At 38.4% G+C, this 19,536-nt stretch overlaps 1 protein-coding gene across 5 annotated transcripts in view; it reads left to right on the top strand.

The window, feature by feature from the left end:
* Positions 1 to 19,536, top strand: part of lama2 (laminin, alpha 2) — a 250,998-nt gene that overhangs the window by 106,833 nt on the left and 124,629 nt on the right. For all 5 annotated transcript variants that reach the window (XM_079887440.1, XM_079887439.1, XM_079887438.1 and 2 more), the window contains exons 14-17: positions 821 to 1,023; positions 5,750 to 5,861; positions 14,410 to 14,523; positions 17,801 to 17,928. In XM_079887440.1, coding sequence (XP_079743566.1) covers positions 821 to 1,023; positions 5,750 to 5,861; positions 14,410 to 14,523; positions 17,801 to 17,928 — 557 coding nt within the window. The remainder of the gene's footprint in view (positions 1 to 820; positions 1,024 to 5,749; positions 5,862 to 14,409; positions 14,524 to 17,800; positions 17,929 to 19,536) is intronic.

Raw genomic sequence — 19,536 nt, 5'->3', positions numbered from 1 at the left:
TATGGATTACCTGTTATTGCATCAATGCACATGCACACACACACACACACACACACACACACACACACACACACACACACACACACACACACACAATTTTTCACAATTTATTAAACATAATTTCCTGAAAATATTCCTCCTTCCATCAAAACAATCTCTCATTTTTTTATGTACATTGCATGCCTCTTCATAAATCACCCTATTCTCCACGCATTCACATATGCACACACACGAAGACACACCACTTCTACTGTACTAGTTTTATATAAAGATATTTATATTGACTAACCTAATAGCAAAAAAAAAAAAAAAACCAACAACACATTTTTAGATTTAAAAAAACTAAATTTATTCCATTTATGAATTGTTTTTCCAAATGAAGATGTTCCTAAATTGGAGGTTTTCTCATATTAGCTTCATTGTGGGGTCAAATTTGACAGGTAAATACACACACACACACTCTCTTTCTCTCTCTCTCACACACACACACACGCTCTCTCACACACCCTCTCTCTCTCTCTCTCTCTCTCTCTCTCACACATACACACATACACTCTCTCACACACACAGACACACACACCCGTTCTCTTTGAGAACATACCAAAACCGTCTGTTGTTTGTATATAAAGCTGATTATAATTATTATAGACTGCATATCTTGAAAAGGAGGTTTTGTTATTAACTATTAGCGAATAATGGGGACAAATTAAAGCCAAGTAAACCTATAAATGTTCTTTTGTCCGTTTATCATTTACAAACGCCAGCTATTTAGCATGTGCTGACGGACAGGAGGAGCGCTTGACGTGTTCTCTCTCTTCAGGGCGGTGGGCTGAGACTGACGGACAGGCCGACGGGGTCTCGGTTCTCCTCAGCCGAGCGCAGGATAGAGCTCCTGCCGGAGAGCTTTCAGCATCACGCCTCAGGACTGGCCGTCAGCAAGAGAGACTTCCACACCGTCCTCCACAGCGTTCAGCGTCTGCTGCTCCGGGCCTCGTACGGTCAGGAGCACAGCGCCATCTACAGGTGTGCTTCACTACTGCAGCTTCCTCTGTGTGTGCTTCACCCACACACACACACACACACACACACACACACACACACACAAAGCACAGGCCACCATTCAAAATAACAAGGTGCATTGAAACATTACACTATAAAAAATGCTGGGTTGTTTCAACCCAACTTTGAGTCAAATGTAATACAATCCCAGCCATTGGTTTAGGTTTTTAAATTAAATTTTTGAACCCAACATTTGGTTTTGTCCATTTTTGCCCCAAAATTGTGTTAAAAAAACTCACCATATTTTAGAGGTGTATATATTCACACACAAAAACCATGGGGAAACTATTTATCTCACTGTGTCTGCTGCTTATTGATTCTCATAAACAGAAATCAAGATGCATACAGGTCGTCATGACAACAGCAAAGTTTAAGGTTTGATGCAGGATCACGATGCAGTGTTTTGATCGAACCCAACTAACCTAACCTATCATTAAAGGGTTAGTTCACCCAAAAATGAAAATTCTGTCAGTCATTACTCACCCTCATGTTGTTCAACCCCCGTAAGACCTTCGTTCATCTTCGGAACACAAATTAAGATATTTTTGATTAAATCTGAGAGCTGATCACTCCTCCATAGGCTTCTAAGGGACTGAAACTTGCTGGCCCAGAAAATGTATTAAAGACATCGTTAATATAGTCCAAGTGACTCCAGTGGCTCAATGTTAAGTTTATAAAGCGACGAGAATACTTTTTGTGCGCAAAAACAAACAAAAATAACGACTTTATTCTACTATTCATTTCCTTCTCTCTGAGCCTCGAGTTAGTTTACGTAGGGTTTTCGCGCAGCGCGTCTGTGTTGCACGTCACCACGTAGGCTCACTATTGGCCGACGCTGGTCATGTGTGATACGTGGTGACGTGCAACACAGACGCGCTGCGCGAAAACACTACGTGAAAAGACCCGAGGCCCAGAGAGAAGGAAATGAATAGTGGAATAAAGTCGTTATTTTTGTTTGTTTTTGCGCACAAAAAGTATTCTCGTCACTTGATAAATTTAAGATTGAGCCACTGGAGTCACTTGGACTATATTAACGATGTCTTTAATACATTTTCTGGGCCAGCAAGTTTCAGTCCCTTAGAAGCCTATGGAGGAGTGATCAGCTCTCAGATTTAATCAAAAATATCTTAATTTATGTTCCGAAGATGAACGAAGGTCTTACGGGGTTGGAACAACATGAGGGTGAGTAATGACTGACAGAATTTTCATTTTTGGGTGAACTAACCCTTTAAATTCATCCGTCCAACTGTATTCCATGGCTTCTGAGGTCATGTGATGCTCTGTATCCCACAATCACCTAAATGTAAGTCCTGGTCGACTGGTCATCTTTCCCTCCAGTGCGATGTTAACTTCAGAGAGAAAACTGGACCAGTTCCACTCAGGAACAAATCATTCAGACTGATTTTGTGAACTGGATCAGAACTGAAGTTTGACATCATGGCAAGTAGAGCTACTGTGGTTTTATTTATTCTTTATATCGAACAACAACAAAAAAAGATACTAATAAAAGAATATAAAAATATAATAAGTATGTTGCAACATGCCGAAAGAAAAAAAAAAATCTATAAAGTATTTTAACAATAATTACAATATGTTGGAAAAGGAGCGGGATGAAGCAGAAGCTTAAAAGGGTTGGTGTCAAGACTTTCAGTAAAGAAATTAAATGTCAGTCTTTTCCTCAAAAGAAGCATCGTATGATTACAGAAGATTACAAAAATACCCAAGTCAGACAACCTTTATTTTGATTTGGAGCTTGACAGCTCAGGTCTTCATTCGTTTTCCTTATATGTGGCCAGCATGTTCTTAAAAACTCTCATTTTATGCTCCACTGAAGAACGAAAGTCATCCGTGTTTGGAGCAACATGAGGATGAGTAATAACTTTAACTAAGTTTAACTACAGTCAAGCCATTTTTTTTTATCTTGGTACAGTGAAATTTAACTCTTCTCCTGCCATTGATGAGATATTCAGTCATTTGTGACCAGCCGCGGCGCTACCATTGGGCCCGGGTGGGCCTGGGCCCACCCATTTTAGGTCCGGGCCCACCCATTTTCTACTATGGTTTTGTACGTTTCTTCATTCGGATCTATTTGCGATCCATTCCATTCTAAACAAACAACGCAGTTTAGCCTACATGCTTCGTCCTTGTTACATTATTCATTAAGATAATAATTAATAAATGCACGCATAATTATCAGTGGACTTGATAAATGTTGCAGATATGTTTTACTATGCATGCACAAACAAATGCCTTTTAACTTATGTGTGCAAAATTCAGAATAAAATTAATGTGCAGCAATTTGTACAAATAGAGAGTCTGTAGGCCTACTATGTGTTGTAGCCATCAAGCTCATTTAGTTTCATATTTGTTAAAATATTATAATGTTATTTTTTCATCTAAGTTGATTATGAAAAGTGAACCGCACGAGTAAGATAGGATACGCAATATCGAGAGACATGGAGCGGGTCAGACATGATTTTGACCACTTAATTCAGTTAGAAAGCCATTTTTAAAGTGAATTTCGTTTTGTATAAATTGTATCTTAATTTTAATATTTTTTTTTATCAACCAATTGCCTGTATTTAATGAAGCAAATAGGAGACAATATAAGAGGCGCGCCCGCGCGGTCACTTGCATTGCTCGTGAACAGGAGCGCATCTCATCCTAACTTAACGAAACTCAGCATATGCCTCACAGACATGAAATCTATCTTAAAGCTTGAAATGTCTTTTTAACAATTTAAAACGAAAAGAAAAAGGCTAGGCCTACTCTCTGATTATGCAATCCATGATGTGCATTTCTCTCTGGCGCGTTCACGGAGTTGACGATCGACAACTTCATCTTTACAGCTGTTGCTGCTGTTAATAAACTAAAAATAATAGGCCTATAATTTTATTAAACAATACATTAAATAAAATTGTAATTTTTTTTTAAAAGAAACAAAAAATTCCTTTTTAAGTTTTTCTTTTCTTTTTTACCTGTGCTAATTACGCATTAAATAGGCTATGAGTCGCTGTCCTCAGTGCCGCAGAAAAGCGCTGAAACGGAGCTGAAGGGGAACCCGTTTTTTTTTTTTTTTTTTTTGGCTTATTTTAACTGGTCCATCCAGTTTTCTGGAGGCCCACCTACAATCAAAATCCTGGCGCCGCTAGTGTTTGTGACACAACTATTGGAATTTTCTGGGAATCCGTGTTTTCACTATTAAACTGTAGGGGGTGCTATTACACATAATCTTAAAGAGTACAGCATCTCCAGATCAAAACACTGGCGAAGAAGAAGCAGAAACACGTGATAGAAGAATGCTTACGCAAATGTAAAATTACCAAGGGGGTAATCCATCAGCTGGAAAACATTGAAGCTTCCCCGGGCGCCGCCATTGATTAGCAGACCATCACCTGCTGTTAGCATTCCATTGACTCCCATTCATTTTAGCGTCACTTTGACAGCGAATAACTTTACATCTGAGGCGTTTAAAGACTCCATTTGTCCATTATTTATTTCTAAAGAAACACGAAAATGTATAAAAGGCTCCATTGCCTTGTATCTTACGTTATGGCCCCGTAGAAGCAGGTTTTGTAGGCTAACGATTGCGTCATAACCACGCGACTCTCTGTCGCACAGTAGAGAGATTACCTTATGGACAGGAGGAGAAGCTCGCGGGCGATCGGGGGGACGTGGAGGCAAAGTGACAAAATAATTAATCAGAATACTTAGCAAAAGCTGCTCCTGCTCCAGCTCATGGACAGCTCCTACTCACACTCTCCATCTCTGTAAGTTTCGGAAGGGAATGGTTCAGATTTCTCTCGGCACAGCTACTAGAAGACAGACGGGCTGCTCACGTCACATCTACGTCGTCAAGCTCAGTGTGAGTCTGCGCAGTCGCTCAGCCATCAGGAAGAAGAGCTTCTAATTGACTTCACTTTTCTCTGTTGAATCCAATGGGGTCGCTGTGTCCATTTCATTTACTGTCTATGAAAATAGCGCGATCATCAACATTAAACGGCAAATAAATCTAACCTGCCTAATGTTACTGAATGAAATGTTGACTCGTGAAGTGGAAACGACTGTAAAGTTGTGTGGGTGTTGATGAACTCGATCTTCTCCATGTGTGTTTTCATCATCGCTCTGAATCCCATCCGGTCGTAGTCTTTGTGATTTTCTCAGGTTTTCTTTTCGTTTTAGTTTTTTTGGTACGCAAATTTAAGTGTTGATAAAAAATAATGAATGAAGCTAGAATAAAATGGTTCTCTTTTGATATATTGACTGTTTACATATTTCAGTGTTTGCATCATTCAACAAAATATTCTATTAAGTTTCATGAATATGATCAAAAATGCTGGCGCTGGCTTGGCAACTTAAAATGAAAACGCTAGCTGGAAATATCTGAATCTTCATTGAAGCTCATCTGGAGATATCTCACACTCATACAGCTGTGGTATTATTGTGTACACTGTGCTGTGTGAAGAAACTTCTGTATTACATCATTATATTACACAGCATCATGTTGTGTTTGTATCGGACCTGTTTATTACACAAGGCCTGTTATTAACTCATTGCATTTAGCTGCAACTAAATGATGCGATTAATCATGATTAAACATTGTAATCAATTGGCAGGCCTAATATCAATACACAGTGTTGTGACTGGATCATGTTCTCTCTCTCTCTCTCTCTCACACACACACACTCAGGTTGGGCAGTGTGAGCATGAGTGTGGCGGATGAAGACTCTCGCAGCGGATCACAGGCTCGTGCGGTGGAGGTGTGCCAGTGTCCACCTGGATATGATGGGACGTCCTGTGAGGTAAGCAAGAAAAACAAACCCACATAAGTGGACAGGAAACACTTCTGTAGTCTGACATGGAAGATTGAACCCTCTGGTGCTCTTCGCGTGTGGTGAAAAATGAAATGAATGTACTATATTTTAGTTCGATAATGTTTTTTTTATTTAATATTTTGTATTTTTAGGGGATTTTGTGGTACTAAATTATATTTACGCTGTATTTATAATCCATTCATTCACTTTTTGAGCATATACCTGAAAATTAAATTTCCCATTATTGTTTTTTCCCATTTTTAATTTTTCTTGTCGTAAATCTTGAATGCTTTAGAGCAGGGGTGTCAAACTCAGTTCCTGGAGGGCCACAACCCTGCAGAGTTTAGCTTCAACCCTAATTAAACACACCTGATCCAGCTAATCAAGGTCTTCAGGATTACTAGAAACTTCCAGGCAGGTGTTTTTGGAGCTGGTTGGAGATAAACTCTGCAGGAGAGTGGCCCTCCAGGACTGGAGTTTGACACATGTGCTTTAGAGCATAAACTTAAGTTGGTAACACTTTAGAATACTGTTCCTTGATTAATGAATAACTACACAGGAACAAATGAGTAATGCATTAGTAACACTCTAGTAACTACTATTAACTAACAAGAAACTCTGATTAAGGAATTAGTAAGTAATAGCGCTCAGTTGGATGTGGTAGTTCACTATTAGCTAATCAATAACTACTATTTTTCATACCTCACTGAAGACTATAAGAACTACTATATACAGGTTAATAAATATTTATAATGCACAATGTTTAATATAAGGTAATGGTAGCCCATTAGTAATGACTCAAGTGTTACTACATCTTTCTAAAGGAATTACTGATTATTTGGATCAGTCTCTAAAGTGAAGATCATGGGAACACACTAGTAATTACTAAAGTGTTACCAAATCCATTGGAAGGAATTGCTATTCAAAATCTTACAAAAATCTCAAAAGCTGACAATGACTTCAGTCAATATTAGGTAGTTATCATGTTTTTCACTTTAGAATACTGATCCAAATAATTAGTAGTTCCTTTAGAATGATGTAGTAATATTTGAGTCATTACTAGTGGGTTACCATTACCTTTTATTATAAATTATGCATTATTCATGTTAATTATGAACCTGTAGATAGTAGTTCTCTGGGAGGTATGAAAAAAATAGTAGTTATTGATTAGCTAATAATGAACTACTACATTCATCTGAGCGCTATTACTTACTAATTTGTTAATCAGAGTTTATTGTTAGTTAATAGTAGTTACTAGAATGTTAATAATTCGTTACTCGTTTGTTCCTGTGTAATTATTCATTAATGAAGGAACAGTATTCTAAAGTGTTACCCTTAAGTTTGATCTCTTTTCAAAGACGACACTTGGTAGATTATTGCTGAAGTGTAAAAAAGGTTTAAAAAGTGTAACTTAAAAAAAGTTACACAATTTTACCTTTATTTTTATGAAAAATTTGCAAAAATACAATTTTAAAATTTAAATATATGAAATATATATTTTCAAAAACATGTTTTACTCTAAAACTGAGAAAATCCATAAATCTAAACAAGTTGTGTTCAAAATTCGAGCCTGTTATCTCAAAAAATGAGCTTTCAGTGAGAGTTTGTTTGGCCGCAGTACCAGAAGTTTCCACTAGAGGAAATTTGTCTCCCATTCATTTCCAATGTGCTCATTTTTGACCGTGAGGAGCTCAAGTGTGACTATTTTTTTCAGGACCATTTAACCTGTTCGAATCATGTCCATGATTTTTTTGTGTGTGTTTGTGTGTGTGTTCACACAGCAAGTGCTAAAACCTTTATCAAGTTTCGTACCATTCCAATGAAGAAAAAAATTCTACAAAAAACAAATGTATACTTTTTTCGGTCAAAAATGATTGAAGAGCACTAGAGGGTTAAGAGCCTTCATGGAAAGTTGGCAGTGATTGTATGTACCACTCAGAACAGCGTGAGACTGGCTTCAGTCTCCTTAGGGAGAGCTGTGAAAGTTTGAAATTGATTTGAAAAGCTTTAAATGATTCAGCCAAACACTGTCATCATTACTCACTCCGAACCTTTGTGTTGGTGATGTTTTCTGTGGAGCACAAAAAGAAAATCCAGAGGACAGGAGGAGATTGATTGAGCCTCTTGTAAAACGGACAGCTCATTGGGATGGGTTTATTTGAAACTCATTCAGTAAGGCGCTGCATTGGATTATTGCAGAAAATAAGCTGAGCGACCAACAAAAGTTTATGATTGTTACACGTTTTTTTTCATCGTGATAATCTTCACAACTTTTGAAGCCTAAATACAGTCGGCAGAAGTAAAAAGGTTGGTTATAAACGAACTACAGCTCGATCACATGACTTCAACGTCGGCATCATTAAACTCTTTCAATCTTTGTTTAAAAACGTTTTCCTTGACTGTTTGAGTCTGATCACAGTGAGGCTGTGAAAGTGAATAGTGAGTAGATGAGTTCAGCTGTTCGGATGATGACGTTTTATGGCAACCTCTTGTTAGCAAGCTCCTTTTTCAAGACAAGTTAAAAAAAAATCACAAGGGAGCATTACTGATGTATTTTATGACGTAGAATAAAACATGAACATATCTTGAGCTTATGTTCACCATAGACCTTAATTCAGCCATTTAATCAAAATACCCTTTCAAAAACTCATTGATATTCTAGGTATTATCAACTGGCCGGAATTTTGAGATCGCAATAGACGTGAAGGACTATAATGCGTTAAGAGCTCGCTCAAGTACTGGGGAGCTAAACCATTTAGTGCTTTGTAAGTAATCAGCAATATTTTAAAATTTATATGATGTTTAATAGGGAGCCAGTGCAGTGTTGACAGAACCGGGCTAATATGATCATACTTCCTGGTTCTGGTAAGAACTCGAGCTGCTGCGTTTTGGACCAGCTGTAGTTTGTTTATTAAGCGTGCAGGGCAACCACCCAGTAGAGCATTACAATAATCTAGCTTTGATGTCATGAACTAATTGTTCTGTATTTGTCAATGAGAGCATATGACGTAAAGAAATACAGAAGAAATTCTATAAACTATACTATAAATGAATATATATACTATAAAACTATAGAAATACATGATACATGCAGCACTCTATTAACAGAAATATGATTTGAAATTTGTCTATCCAAAATGAAAACAGGTTATTTCAGTCAGTAGAGTGAAATATACAGTACAGTAAAGTACAGTTCTGCTCACTAGTACCATAGATTGTAAAAAAAAAAAAAGATGGACAATGTATCTCACTTCCTTCCATTAGAAAAATAAAGCCAAAATGTCCTTGAATCAAGGTCAACACTCAATCGCAGCTGTCAATCATGACATTACACCCCGCTTTTATAGTTTCAAATAACTAACTATAACCAAAATGACTGGAAAATCAAACACTTGAACATACGTCAGCGTGAAACTAGAACCCATCTTTGGAAAAATGTATTTGAAGTGAAAATGGATTTTTTTAGTTTGGCTCACGTCCCATTCGATTACATGGAGAAGGCGGGGTTTATGACCTATACTGCAGCCAACCACCAGGGGGCGATCGAAACGTTTCGGCTTCACTTTTCAGGACGTGTGCAACACACTTGATTAGTACTAGTTTACCTGCTGCTAACATTCTCAAACAGAGCTCGTTTCTCAAGGATTCCAGCTGGTAAATCTAGACACTACCCAGCAAGCAATTTTGCATTTTAAAGACATCTAATAGCCGTCCAAACGCAGTGGGCTGTCAGTGAAAATTGAATAGACGTCTAATAGCCCAAGAATAGACTAGTCATCAATTAGATACAAAGAAATGAAACAAGTGAAGAAATGAAACCAAACACCTTGTAATCACTGTTTACTTTGCTTACATGATGGAATATCATACATCTCGCAAGTTATTTTGGCAAAAACAACATGTAACCAAATTCAAAGTTATTTTGACTAGAAGTGGGTTACTTAAAGCTGGACTATGTCGGGTCTATAGTTAACCTAGCTTGCTGGGTATTGTTCCCAGTGGTGATTATTGTAGCAGCTCGGTGTGTTTTAAACTCCTTCCCGTCGGAGCGATGAATCCTTGTGTAGTGGCAGTCTGACACACGCCGTCTCCTCCTCCGTGCCGTCTCGTGTTCCTCATGTACAGCTCCTGGGACAAACCCTGATCAAACTCTGTCAGCCGTGGGACGAGTCTGGTTTGCTCTGTGTGCATCAGCAGCAGGGGCGGCTGACTGTGTCGAATCACTCGAGAAGCCTTCTCTCTGCATACGTGTCTGCTCCATTAAAGCTGCACTGGCTATTGATTTCTGAGTGAGCAGATTTTTATGCTGATGTGAGCAGAAACCACTGGCCAAGAGACACTGTTGAGACACTGTGATCATCTCAACCGCAGGATATAAACCCTCCAAAACTCAAACCTGACATCACACACACCTTTACTCCTACACGAGGACACTCAGAGAAAAGCTCATTATAATAACTGCAGACTAACCCAAACCTTACAATCATAATAGAAATCTTCAGTAAAAATTAATTTATTGTTTAAATAAATAATTATTGTATTGTGTAAGTAAATATGCGATTAATGGTGTTTATATTGTATGCTGTAGATGGCTGTAAGAGTGTGTATTTTACCTCCCTCATCTTTTTGAATAAGCATACATTTCAAAATAAGAGTCCCGCATTATGCTTAAAAAGTGAGCGTCAAGTATTGAGTACTTGATGACACATTATTAGTTTTTGAGTGAACTGTTCCTTTGAATGTGTTTCCTCTAGGGCTGTCAAACGATTAATCGCATCCAAAATAAAAGTTTGTTTTTACATAATATATGTGTGTGTACGGTGTATAATTATTTTCTATATATAAATACACACACATGCATGTATATATTTAAGAAATATTTGCATGTATATACTGTGTATATATATTTATATTATATAATTTATATTATATATAAATATTTTATATATAAATAACAAATTTTTCTTAAATATATATGCATGTGTGTGTATTTATATATAGAAAATAATTATACTCCATACACACACACATATATTATGTAAACACAAACTTTTATTTTGGATGCAATTAATCGCGATTAATCGTTTGACAGCCCTAGTTTCCTCATCTCTGTCCTCAGCTCAGTGTTGTGTGTTTGCGCTCAGGACAGGACAGTTTGCCGGCCAGACCGCGCTCAGAGCGACAGGGTCAGCCGGGTCCCTGACAGACAGCAGAAAAACAAGTGTGATGCTTATTGCTGTAGTCATTCCAACTATCCTCTTCATATTCAGCGTGTGTGTGAACGATCTCTGCAGTCAGCAGTTCTGTGCCAAACCCTAGTGATCTAGACAGCACACTGAGACATCATCCCGACGCGAAGGCAGAAGCGCAATTATTCTGCCTCATTATAGTATATCTGGCTTTGACCAAATTCTAAGGCAGCGTCACATGCATTCTCCATGAATAAGTCAGTCCCAAAATGCATTGAGCTCAGTGAAAGGGACTGTTTCATTCAGAAGTGATCATGCGAGTGACGGCTTGAAAATAATGCTGAAAATAAGCATCATGTGAAGGCACTTAGACGTCATCACAGAGGCTGATGCTAATGAGCAGTCTTGCACAATTGTGCCTCACTAATAGCACATTTCAGAATGCAAACCAAAATTTACCTGTTTTAAAAGATTAAAAGATTTAATCCCACCGGTCACAATAGTGGCCGTAAAAAAATGTTTCATTTCTAAGGCTATAAAAATGTTACTGAATGATCTATCAATGCATTTCCAACAGATATTGAAATAATAAAGGGTCTCAATGAAATATGTGCAGTGTCGCATGTTTACTGTAAATTGTCACATGACCAGAGCTGTTTACTTCCTGTTTGCGCCAAGAGAAGAGGATGGCAGCAAGAAAGCTCCCAAAGAAAAGGGTGGTAAAGTATGTTAACATAAAGATAGGACATAGATTTTTGGTACATATCATGTTTAAGGTGTCTAGTATTGATATATGCATTTGCAATTACTCAACTTTGTTTAATGTGGTCATAGAACTAACAAACATGTCAACGGCAACAATAGTGACCGGTGGGATAACCCATTGTATCTACATACTAATACACATAGGCTAACTGTTGTACCTTACTTTCTACCTAATTTTACACACAGACACACACACACACACACACAAACACACACACACACACACACACACACACACACACACACACACACACACACACGGTCACGTCTCTTCTGATGTCTGATCTCCACACACACACACACACACACACACACACACACAGACAGACACAGACACACACACACACACACACACACAGACACACACACACACACACACACACACACACACACACACACACACGGTCACGTCTCCTCTGATGTCTGATCTCCACACACACACAGACACACACACACACACACACACACACACACACACACACACACACACACACACACACACACAACAAACACACACACACACACACACACACACACACACACACACACACACACACACGCACGGTCACGTCTTCTCTGATGTCTGATCTGCACACACACACAGACACACACAGAGAAACACACACAGAAACCCACACACACACAAACACACGTACACAAACACACACACACACTCACACATGGTCACGTCTCCTCTGATGTCTGATCTCCCCACACACTCACACAGACACACAAAAACACACACACAAAAAAAAAACACACACACACACACACGCACAAAAACACACACAAACACACTGCATAGGTCAAATAGACCTATATTCAATCTATACAATTGTGACCGATCATAAAACACACTTTTTCACACACTTTTCCATGAAAATTTCTAAAAATTATGACTGATTGTTTCAAAGGGATACTAATGACACATGATTTGGATATTGTTGTGTCTGGGAAAAATTTGGGATTAAATATAAAAATGCTTGAATATTTCATACAAATGAGCTAAATTAGTCCTCAAACAGCTCTGACAATTACACAGCACATTAGCAACAACAATAATCAGATAAAAACAAGTGTTAAAAGGTTGACTGAGTAATGATTAAAGACTTGAAACAGAGATCACAGGTTTCACAGCATTTCGCATGCAGACACAAGCACACTAAAAGCTGATGTTTGAAAACACTTCCTTTCAAAGGCCTGTCAAAATCACTTATTTATGATCATTTGTGATCATTCACTGGAAATGTTCAACTAAGGCGAATTAGTATAGAAGTATAGATAAATAATAGATTCATCTAATTAAAAATGTACAATTTAACCCAATGTTTGTGTGCTGTGTATTTTTCTGCTCATTAGAGCATCAGATGGTTCGTTCACTGCATCTCACTGTGAGCGGATCATTTACGGGATATTGATTACAAAAGCTGGAGGAACTGGCAGTCTCTCTTGGGGAAAGATTAAAGTCGTCATGAAACAGAAGTTGCGCTAATCTTTTCTTCCGTTTTGTTGTATATCCGAGTGAAACGGCTTCTGAAACGAGAACAATGTTAACCTGTAAAACATCTTCAATATACCCATATGGGCTATTTCTGTTCACATGACCTGGATGCCCTTCTCTTGTATATGAAAACAGTTATTGTTATTATCAGTGCACATACATGTACATTATCTATTACAGCCTGTGGTGATGTTGAGAGCCGGAGTCCGCCAACAGTTTGGCATTATGAAGGTTGTTCTTGATTTAAAAAAAACAAAACAAAGATGAATAAGCCTAGAGTCTTATGAGGATCCATTTAGGTGAGGATACTGCCTTAAAGTCGGCAAGAGACGGAAAGAGTGACGACTTTACTAACATATTGTGCCGAGTGAGACGGCTTCTTGAACATGAAAAATATAGGGTGAAACTTGATTCAATCCATTGGATGTTGATTGGATTGTGAAAAGTAAGGGTTGCAAACCTGGATAAAGGCGGATCAGAATGTGATTGACTTAAATGCAGCACAGCCTCGCACTAAGACAGAGCTGTGGTATTTTAATTACATCGATTATGAGGTAAAAAAAAAATATATGCATGACTGAATTGTTCACAATAAGACCATTAACATTAACATTTAGAAAATAAATCAAAACAATTTTGTTTTGATGCCGACTGCAAAAGGCCTGTGTGGACAGAAAACACTCGATTACTCAGATATAAGGACGAACAGAACAACTTCAGACACAATTAATGGAACAAAACAAGACAGAAAGGTTTGAAAAAGCACATTTTAAGAACACACACACACACACACACTCTCTGTCTGAACAGGCATTCATCAGCCGGCTCTATAAACTTCCCTTGCGCTTCAGCTGACTGAAACAAATCTTCTCCCTCATTTAGTAAATCAAAGCACTTTGTGCTCTACAATGATCCGTCAATTAGCACAGCACAGATTAATTACTGGCACACACACTGTTAAACCCAAGACACGCGTTCAGCCAAACCTGCTTATCCTTTACCAAAAACCCTTCATTTCCTCAGGATGAATGATGTTACTGTGATGCACTAACCATGTGTGTGTGTGTGTGTGTGTTTTCAGATGTGTGCGGTGGGCTACCGCAGGGTGAACGGGACGCTGTATCGTGGTGTGTGTGAGCTCTGTCAATGCCACGGACATGCGGAGCGCTGCAATGACGTCACTGGACACTGCCTGGTAATGTGTGTGTGTGAGTGTGTGTGCTCATTGTTGAGGTGAAAGAAAGAAAGTATTTAGTTGTTTCTTCACAGTGAGTGTACAGAATTGACTTGCTTTGTCATTGCTGCTTTTGCTGTTGTTGCTGTTTGCCCATAATAACAGAACTGCATTATAATAACACAATAACACAATCTGCTGTGAATGCAGTTCAGATGGAGGCGCAGAAAATAGAACCGTTCCATTTCCTGTGTGTGTGTGTGTGTGTGTGTGTGTGTGTGTGTGTACTTGTACAACTATCTTTGTGAGGACCAGTTTGAGTTTTAGACCACTGGAGTGAGGACAAAGAGAGTAAAGTGAGGACATGTTGGCCGGTCCTCAGTTTCTGAGAGCCTTTAAAGCCTGTTTGAGGGTCAAGACTTGGTTTTAGGGATAAGGTTATAATGAGGTCAAGGGTCGGTTTAGGGTCAGGGGTCGGGTTAGGCACTTAGTTGTGATGGGTAAGGTTAGGGTAAGCGGCTAGAGATTGCATTGTGTCAATGAATGTCCTCATAAAGATAGATGAACGAGTGTGTGTGTGTGTGTGTGTGTGTGTGTGTGTGTGTGTGTGTGTGTGTGTGTGTGTGTGTGTGTGTGTGTGTGTGTGTGTGTGTGTGCGCCAGAGGCCCAGAATCCACTGGTTATTTACATTTACATTTAAAATATGAATGGATCGTAAAACCCTTTATATAATATTTAGATTGAGCTCTTGACATTCACCACACATCACAAATTAATGAGAAATTGAATGTCAATTTTCAATTTTGACGTGTGTCACAAGTTCAAAGAATGATACATTTTATTGCAATAGGCAACATCACACTGTAACAGATTTACACCATTGAATTGAAAATAGCATTTTACAACAATGATTATTAGTTTAACAGATGATGTCAAAATTATGACATTTTTCTGTGATTTTAATTGTTGGACACATTCAGAAATGTGGGATAGTTGTTTCAAAGTATTTTTTTATACTAAGCTAATGTTGTTTATTTGGTAACACTTTACAATAAAGTTCATTAGTTAACATTAATTAACTAACATGAACTAACAATGAGCAATACATTTGTTACAGTATTTACACCTATTCTTAACAAGGACACAGGCCACATAACACAGACATGAAGAGCTGCGACCGCTGACCTGTGCTGTCCGACTGTGGCTGTGTCCATGGACTGCGCTGTGATTATCACTGTGTGTGTGTGTGTATTCACTGTTCGATTTTTGAGACATAAGTGTTCATTGAATCGATTGTAAAATCGATTCTCCATGTCTAAAGACGTTTCCATTTTAAACGCCAAATATGGTCAAATCCACAGACAACTAACAGGCATTAGGACGAATGTAAAGAGGGCGCTGAGCAAGTCAGCAAATATTCCTGATGATTTATTGGCGTGAAGTTTCATGCACAATGACAAACAGGAGTGCAACATTCTCCAAAAACAATAATCAGAGTGGACTACCATAACATCAGTGAGAAACATCACTGCAGGATTCAACATGGCTGTGTTTACCATTAGAGATGTCGGTAACACTTCACAATAAAGTTCATTAGTTAACTACATTAGTTAACATTAATTAATAATGAACTACACTTATACAGCATTTGTTAATGTTAATTTCAACATTTACTAATACTTTATTAAAATCTTGTTAACATTAGTTAATGCACTGTGAACTAACATGAACAAACAATGAACAGCTTTATTTTTATTAACTAACATTAACAAAGATTAACAAAAACAGTAGTAAATGTATTGCTCATTGTTAGTTCATGTTAGTTAATACATTTACTAATGTTTAATAAAGGAACCTTATTGTAAAGTGTTACCGAAATGTCAAACAAATTTCGCCTACGAAGGCGATTGTAGACCGTAGCCCGAATCTGTATCTGTGTGCATGACTGTCTGAATACCGGCAGAATTCACAGTTTTGTAGTTAAAAGAGACTCATTATGCAGAAGTATAATCTGCTGTTATGTGTGTGTGTGTGTGTGTGTCAGAGCCTGCAGTCGCTGTGTGACGCGCGTTCGCTGCGGGCGTATCGTGACGAGCTGGACGCGCTCCGAGAGAAGGCGTTAAAATCGATTCCCTATTTTCGTTTTCGAAACTTGCGTTGGTTGGTCCGATCAATTGTGCAATCGATTTTCGAACGTAAAGTGACAGCCCTAGTGTGTATGTGTATTCACCTCTCAGAGATCAGTGTCCCTCTGATCCATGACACTGTGTGCCTCTGACAGACTGATGAGAAGTGTGCGTCCCTGTCGAGGAATCTTACTTTTAAAAGTTAGCTCTGTTAATAGTAAGTAACGTTGAGACTTTTGAGTTACACAAAGCTTTTATGCAAGTTTAAAGGAGAACTCCGGTCAATTTTAACATTGAGCTCATTTTTTTGTACATTTGGAGTGCTGTCAATACAGAGAACAACGACAGAAATCGGTGTTGCCTCCACCGTGTTATCCTCTTTTTAAAATTTGCACCCTGTTGACTTCAATGGGGAAAGTTTTAAACCTGCTTTTAGCCTCTTAACATCCTTGATGTGTCATTACAAGTGCACAGCCATGTGAGTGATTCCTTCAGAGTGAACGCGGGTCAATCTGACTGCAGTAGATGTGAAAGATATGAATAAAAATGAAGTTAATTCAGCCAGCGCACATACCTGTATTTACATCCTGTTTTCGGTCGAAGTCCACAGTAGTCGATTGTCGAGTTCGGGCGCATGATCGTACGTACTAAACCTATGCGCGTGAACTCGACAATCGACTACTGTGGACTTTGACCGAAAACAGGATGTAAATACAGGTATGTGCGCTGGCTGAATTAACATCATTTTTATTCATATCTTTCACATCTACTGCAGTCAGATTCACCCGTGTTCACTCTGAAGGAATCACTCACATGGCTGGGCACTTGTAATGACACATCAAGGATGTTAAGAGGCTAAAAGCAGGTTTAAAACTTGCCCCATTGAAGTCAACAGGGTGCAAATTTTAAAAAGAGGATAACACGGTGTAGGCAACACCGATTTCTGCCGTTGTTCTCTGTATTGACAGCACTCCAGATTTACAAAAAAATGAGCTCAATGTTAAAATTGACCGGAGTTCTCCTTTAAGGCGGCGTTTTCATTTCACCAGACAGAATCTGCAGATGTTTTGTGTATACATGCTAACACACCTCCATGTCCTGACATTAGTCATGTGTTGTTGTTGTCTTTCATGTGGTCTATCCCCGTGTGAATGTGTTTGTGTGTATTGTAGGGCTGTAGGGATCACACCATCGGCCCGAACTGTGAGCGATGCGCTCCTGGTTATTACGGAGACGCCAGCAGGGGAACAGCGGATGACTGTCAGCCGTGTGCCTGTCCTCTTCTGAGCCCTTCAAACAAGTATGTCACAGCAAGGCATGACTTCACACTCCACCATCTTAACACTCACCATCATGACGCTTTTCATAGATAATCGCTTCTCTGACTATAGTGAGCAACCTACCTAATCTAACTCAGTATTTAAAGTAGTTAAACAGTCTCGTAACAGTAGTTAGCTACATTACAAGCTATAAACACGTAGCTAATAGATTTCTGATCAGATTATTACTGCATATAACTATCAGGCTATCTCAATTAGGGTGATTCCATACAAGTTAAATGCACAAACTTACACTAAATGGGTTTGAAAAGAGCCGAGTTTCTGTCAGCCTGCCGAACACTGTAGTTCAATCATGACAACTCTCCTATGTTATTGAATATGGCAATGTTAATGAGCGGTCTTGGTGGACGAGATCTGCTACGCTGCTGCAGATCTAGTATGGACTTATACAGTAGATAAATCCATCAGCAGATCCAGGCAGATGGAGCTGGGGAGGTGGAGGGGTTCAGAGGAACTCTGATAGCGCACAGCAGGACTAGCTTACAGCAAACACTGAACGAGACTATTTAAATGTTGAGCAAGCATTCTCATTGGCTACAGAATCAGATTGTGCCATGTGGTAATGATGTGATTACTAGCAGATTGCATGTAAAGTACCATCAGCCTTGAGTTTCATGACTGAACTAGTTTTTAAAATAGTAACGTTGCTACGTTTAGTTAGATATCCCCAACACTGACAGTTACAGTGAGTAGTATTCTTGTGCTAAACTATCCAGCCACATGTCATTTGTTTTCAGAGCGGCTTGGTTCAGAATAAATGAAATAAACACAGTGAGTTTAACGTGCATTTGGGAATGCAATGTCGGCTAGGTTCACTTTATTTACACATTTCCATTATTAATTTCCAACATTTTTGTGGACAGAACTTTAGTAATATTCCGCCAAAAAATACAATTATAAGCTTGAGGGTTTAAACGTTTGAAAGTTAAAATTTTAAGACATAAACATATTGTAGTAAACAGTATTGTAACTTGCAATACAATCAATTATTGTTATAATTATTATCCAGTATTATTATTTTTTAAATTTGCAGTATAATTGTAACTTACAAAAGTAATATATTTCTGTCTTATATAAAATTTGTAGATCAGACTTCATTTTCACTATTAACTTTGACTTTTGCCTTAATAAACTCCTGATTACTGCTTATTAATAGTTAGTAAGGTAGTTGTTAAGCTTAGGTATTGGGTGGATTAAAGGATGTAGAATATGGTCATGCAGAATAAGGCATTAATATGTGCTTTATAAGTGATAATAAACAGCCAATATCCTACTAATATGCATGATAAACTAGTTAATAGAGAGAATTGGACCCTAAACTAAAGTGTTACCAATTTGAATTTAAAAAGAAAACTGCACAAATCGCCTTTAACAATCTTGTGCCAGTAGCAGACTCAACTAAAACCAGTTAAGACCATCATTCAGTTTAAGCTGGTCTTATTTTTAGCATGATAGCATCTATAAGGAGCGGATGTAGCTCCTCCAGAGACTGACTGCCAGTCGTCTGTACTCTGTAGCTGGCGCATGATTTCAGCACTAGGCTAATATTGGCTGTAGCATGCTAGTGG

This window comes from Squalius cephalus, assembly GCF_949319135.1.
Source record: "Squalius cephalus genome assembly, chromosome: 12".
NCBI lineage: Eukaryota > Metazoa > Chordata > Actinopteri > Cypriniformes > Leuciscidae > Squalius > Squalius cephalus.
The sequence above is the reverse complement of the archived record's forward strand: the minus strand, read 5'-3'. Positions and strand labels throughout refer to the sequence as shown.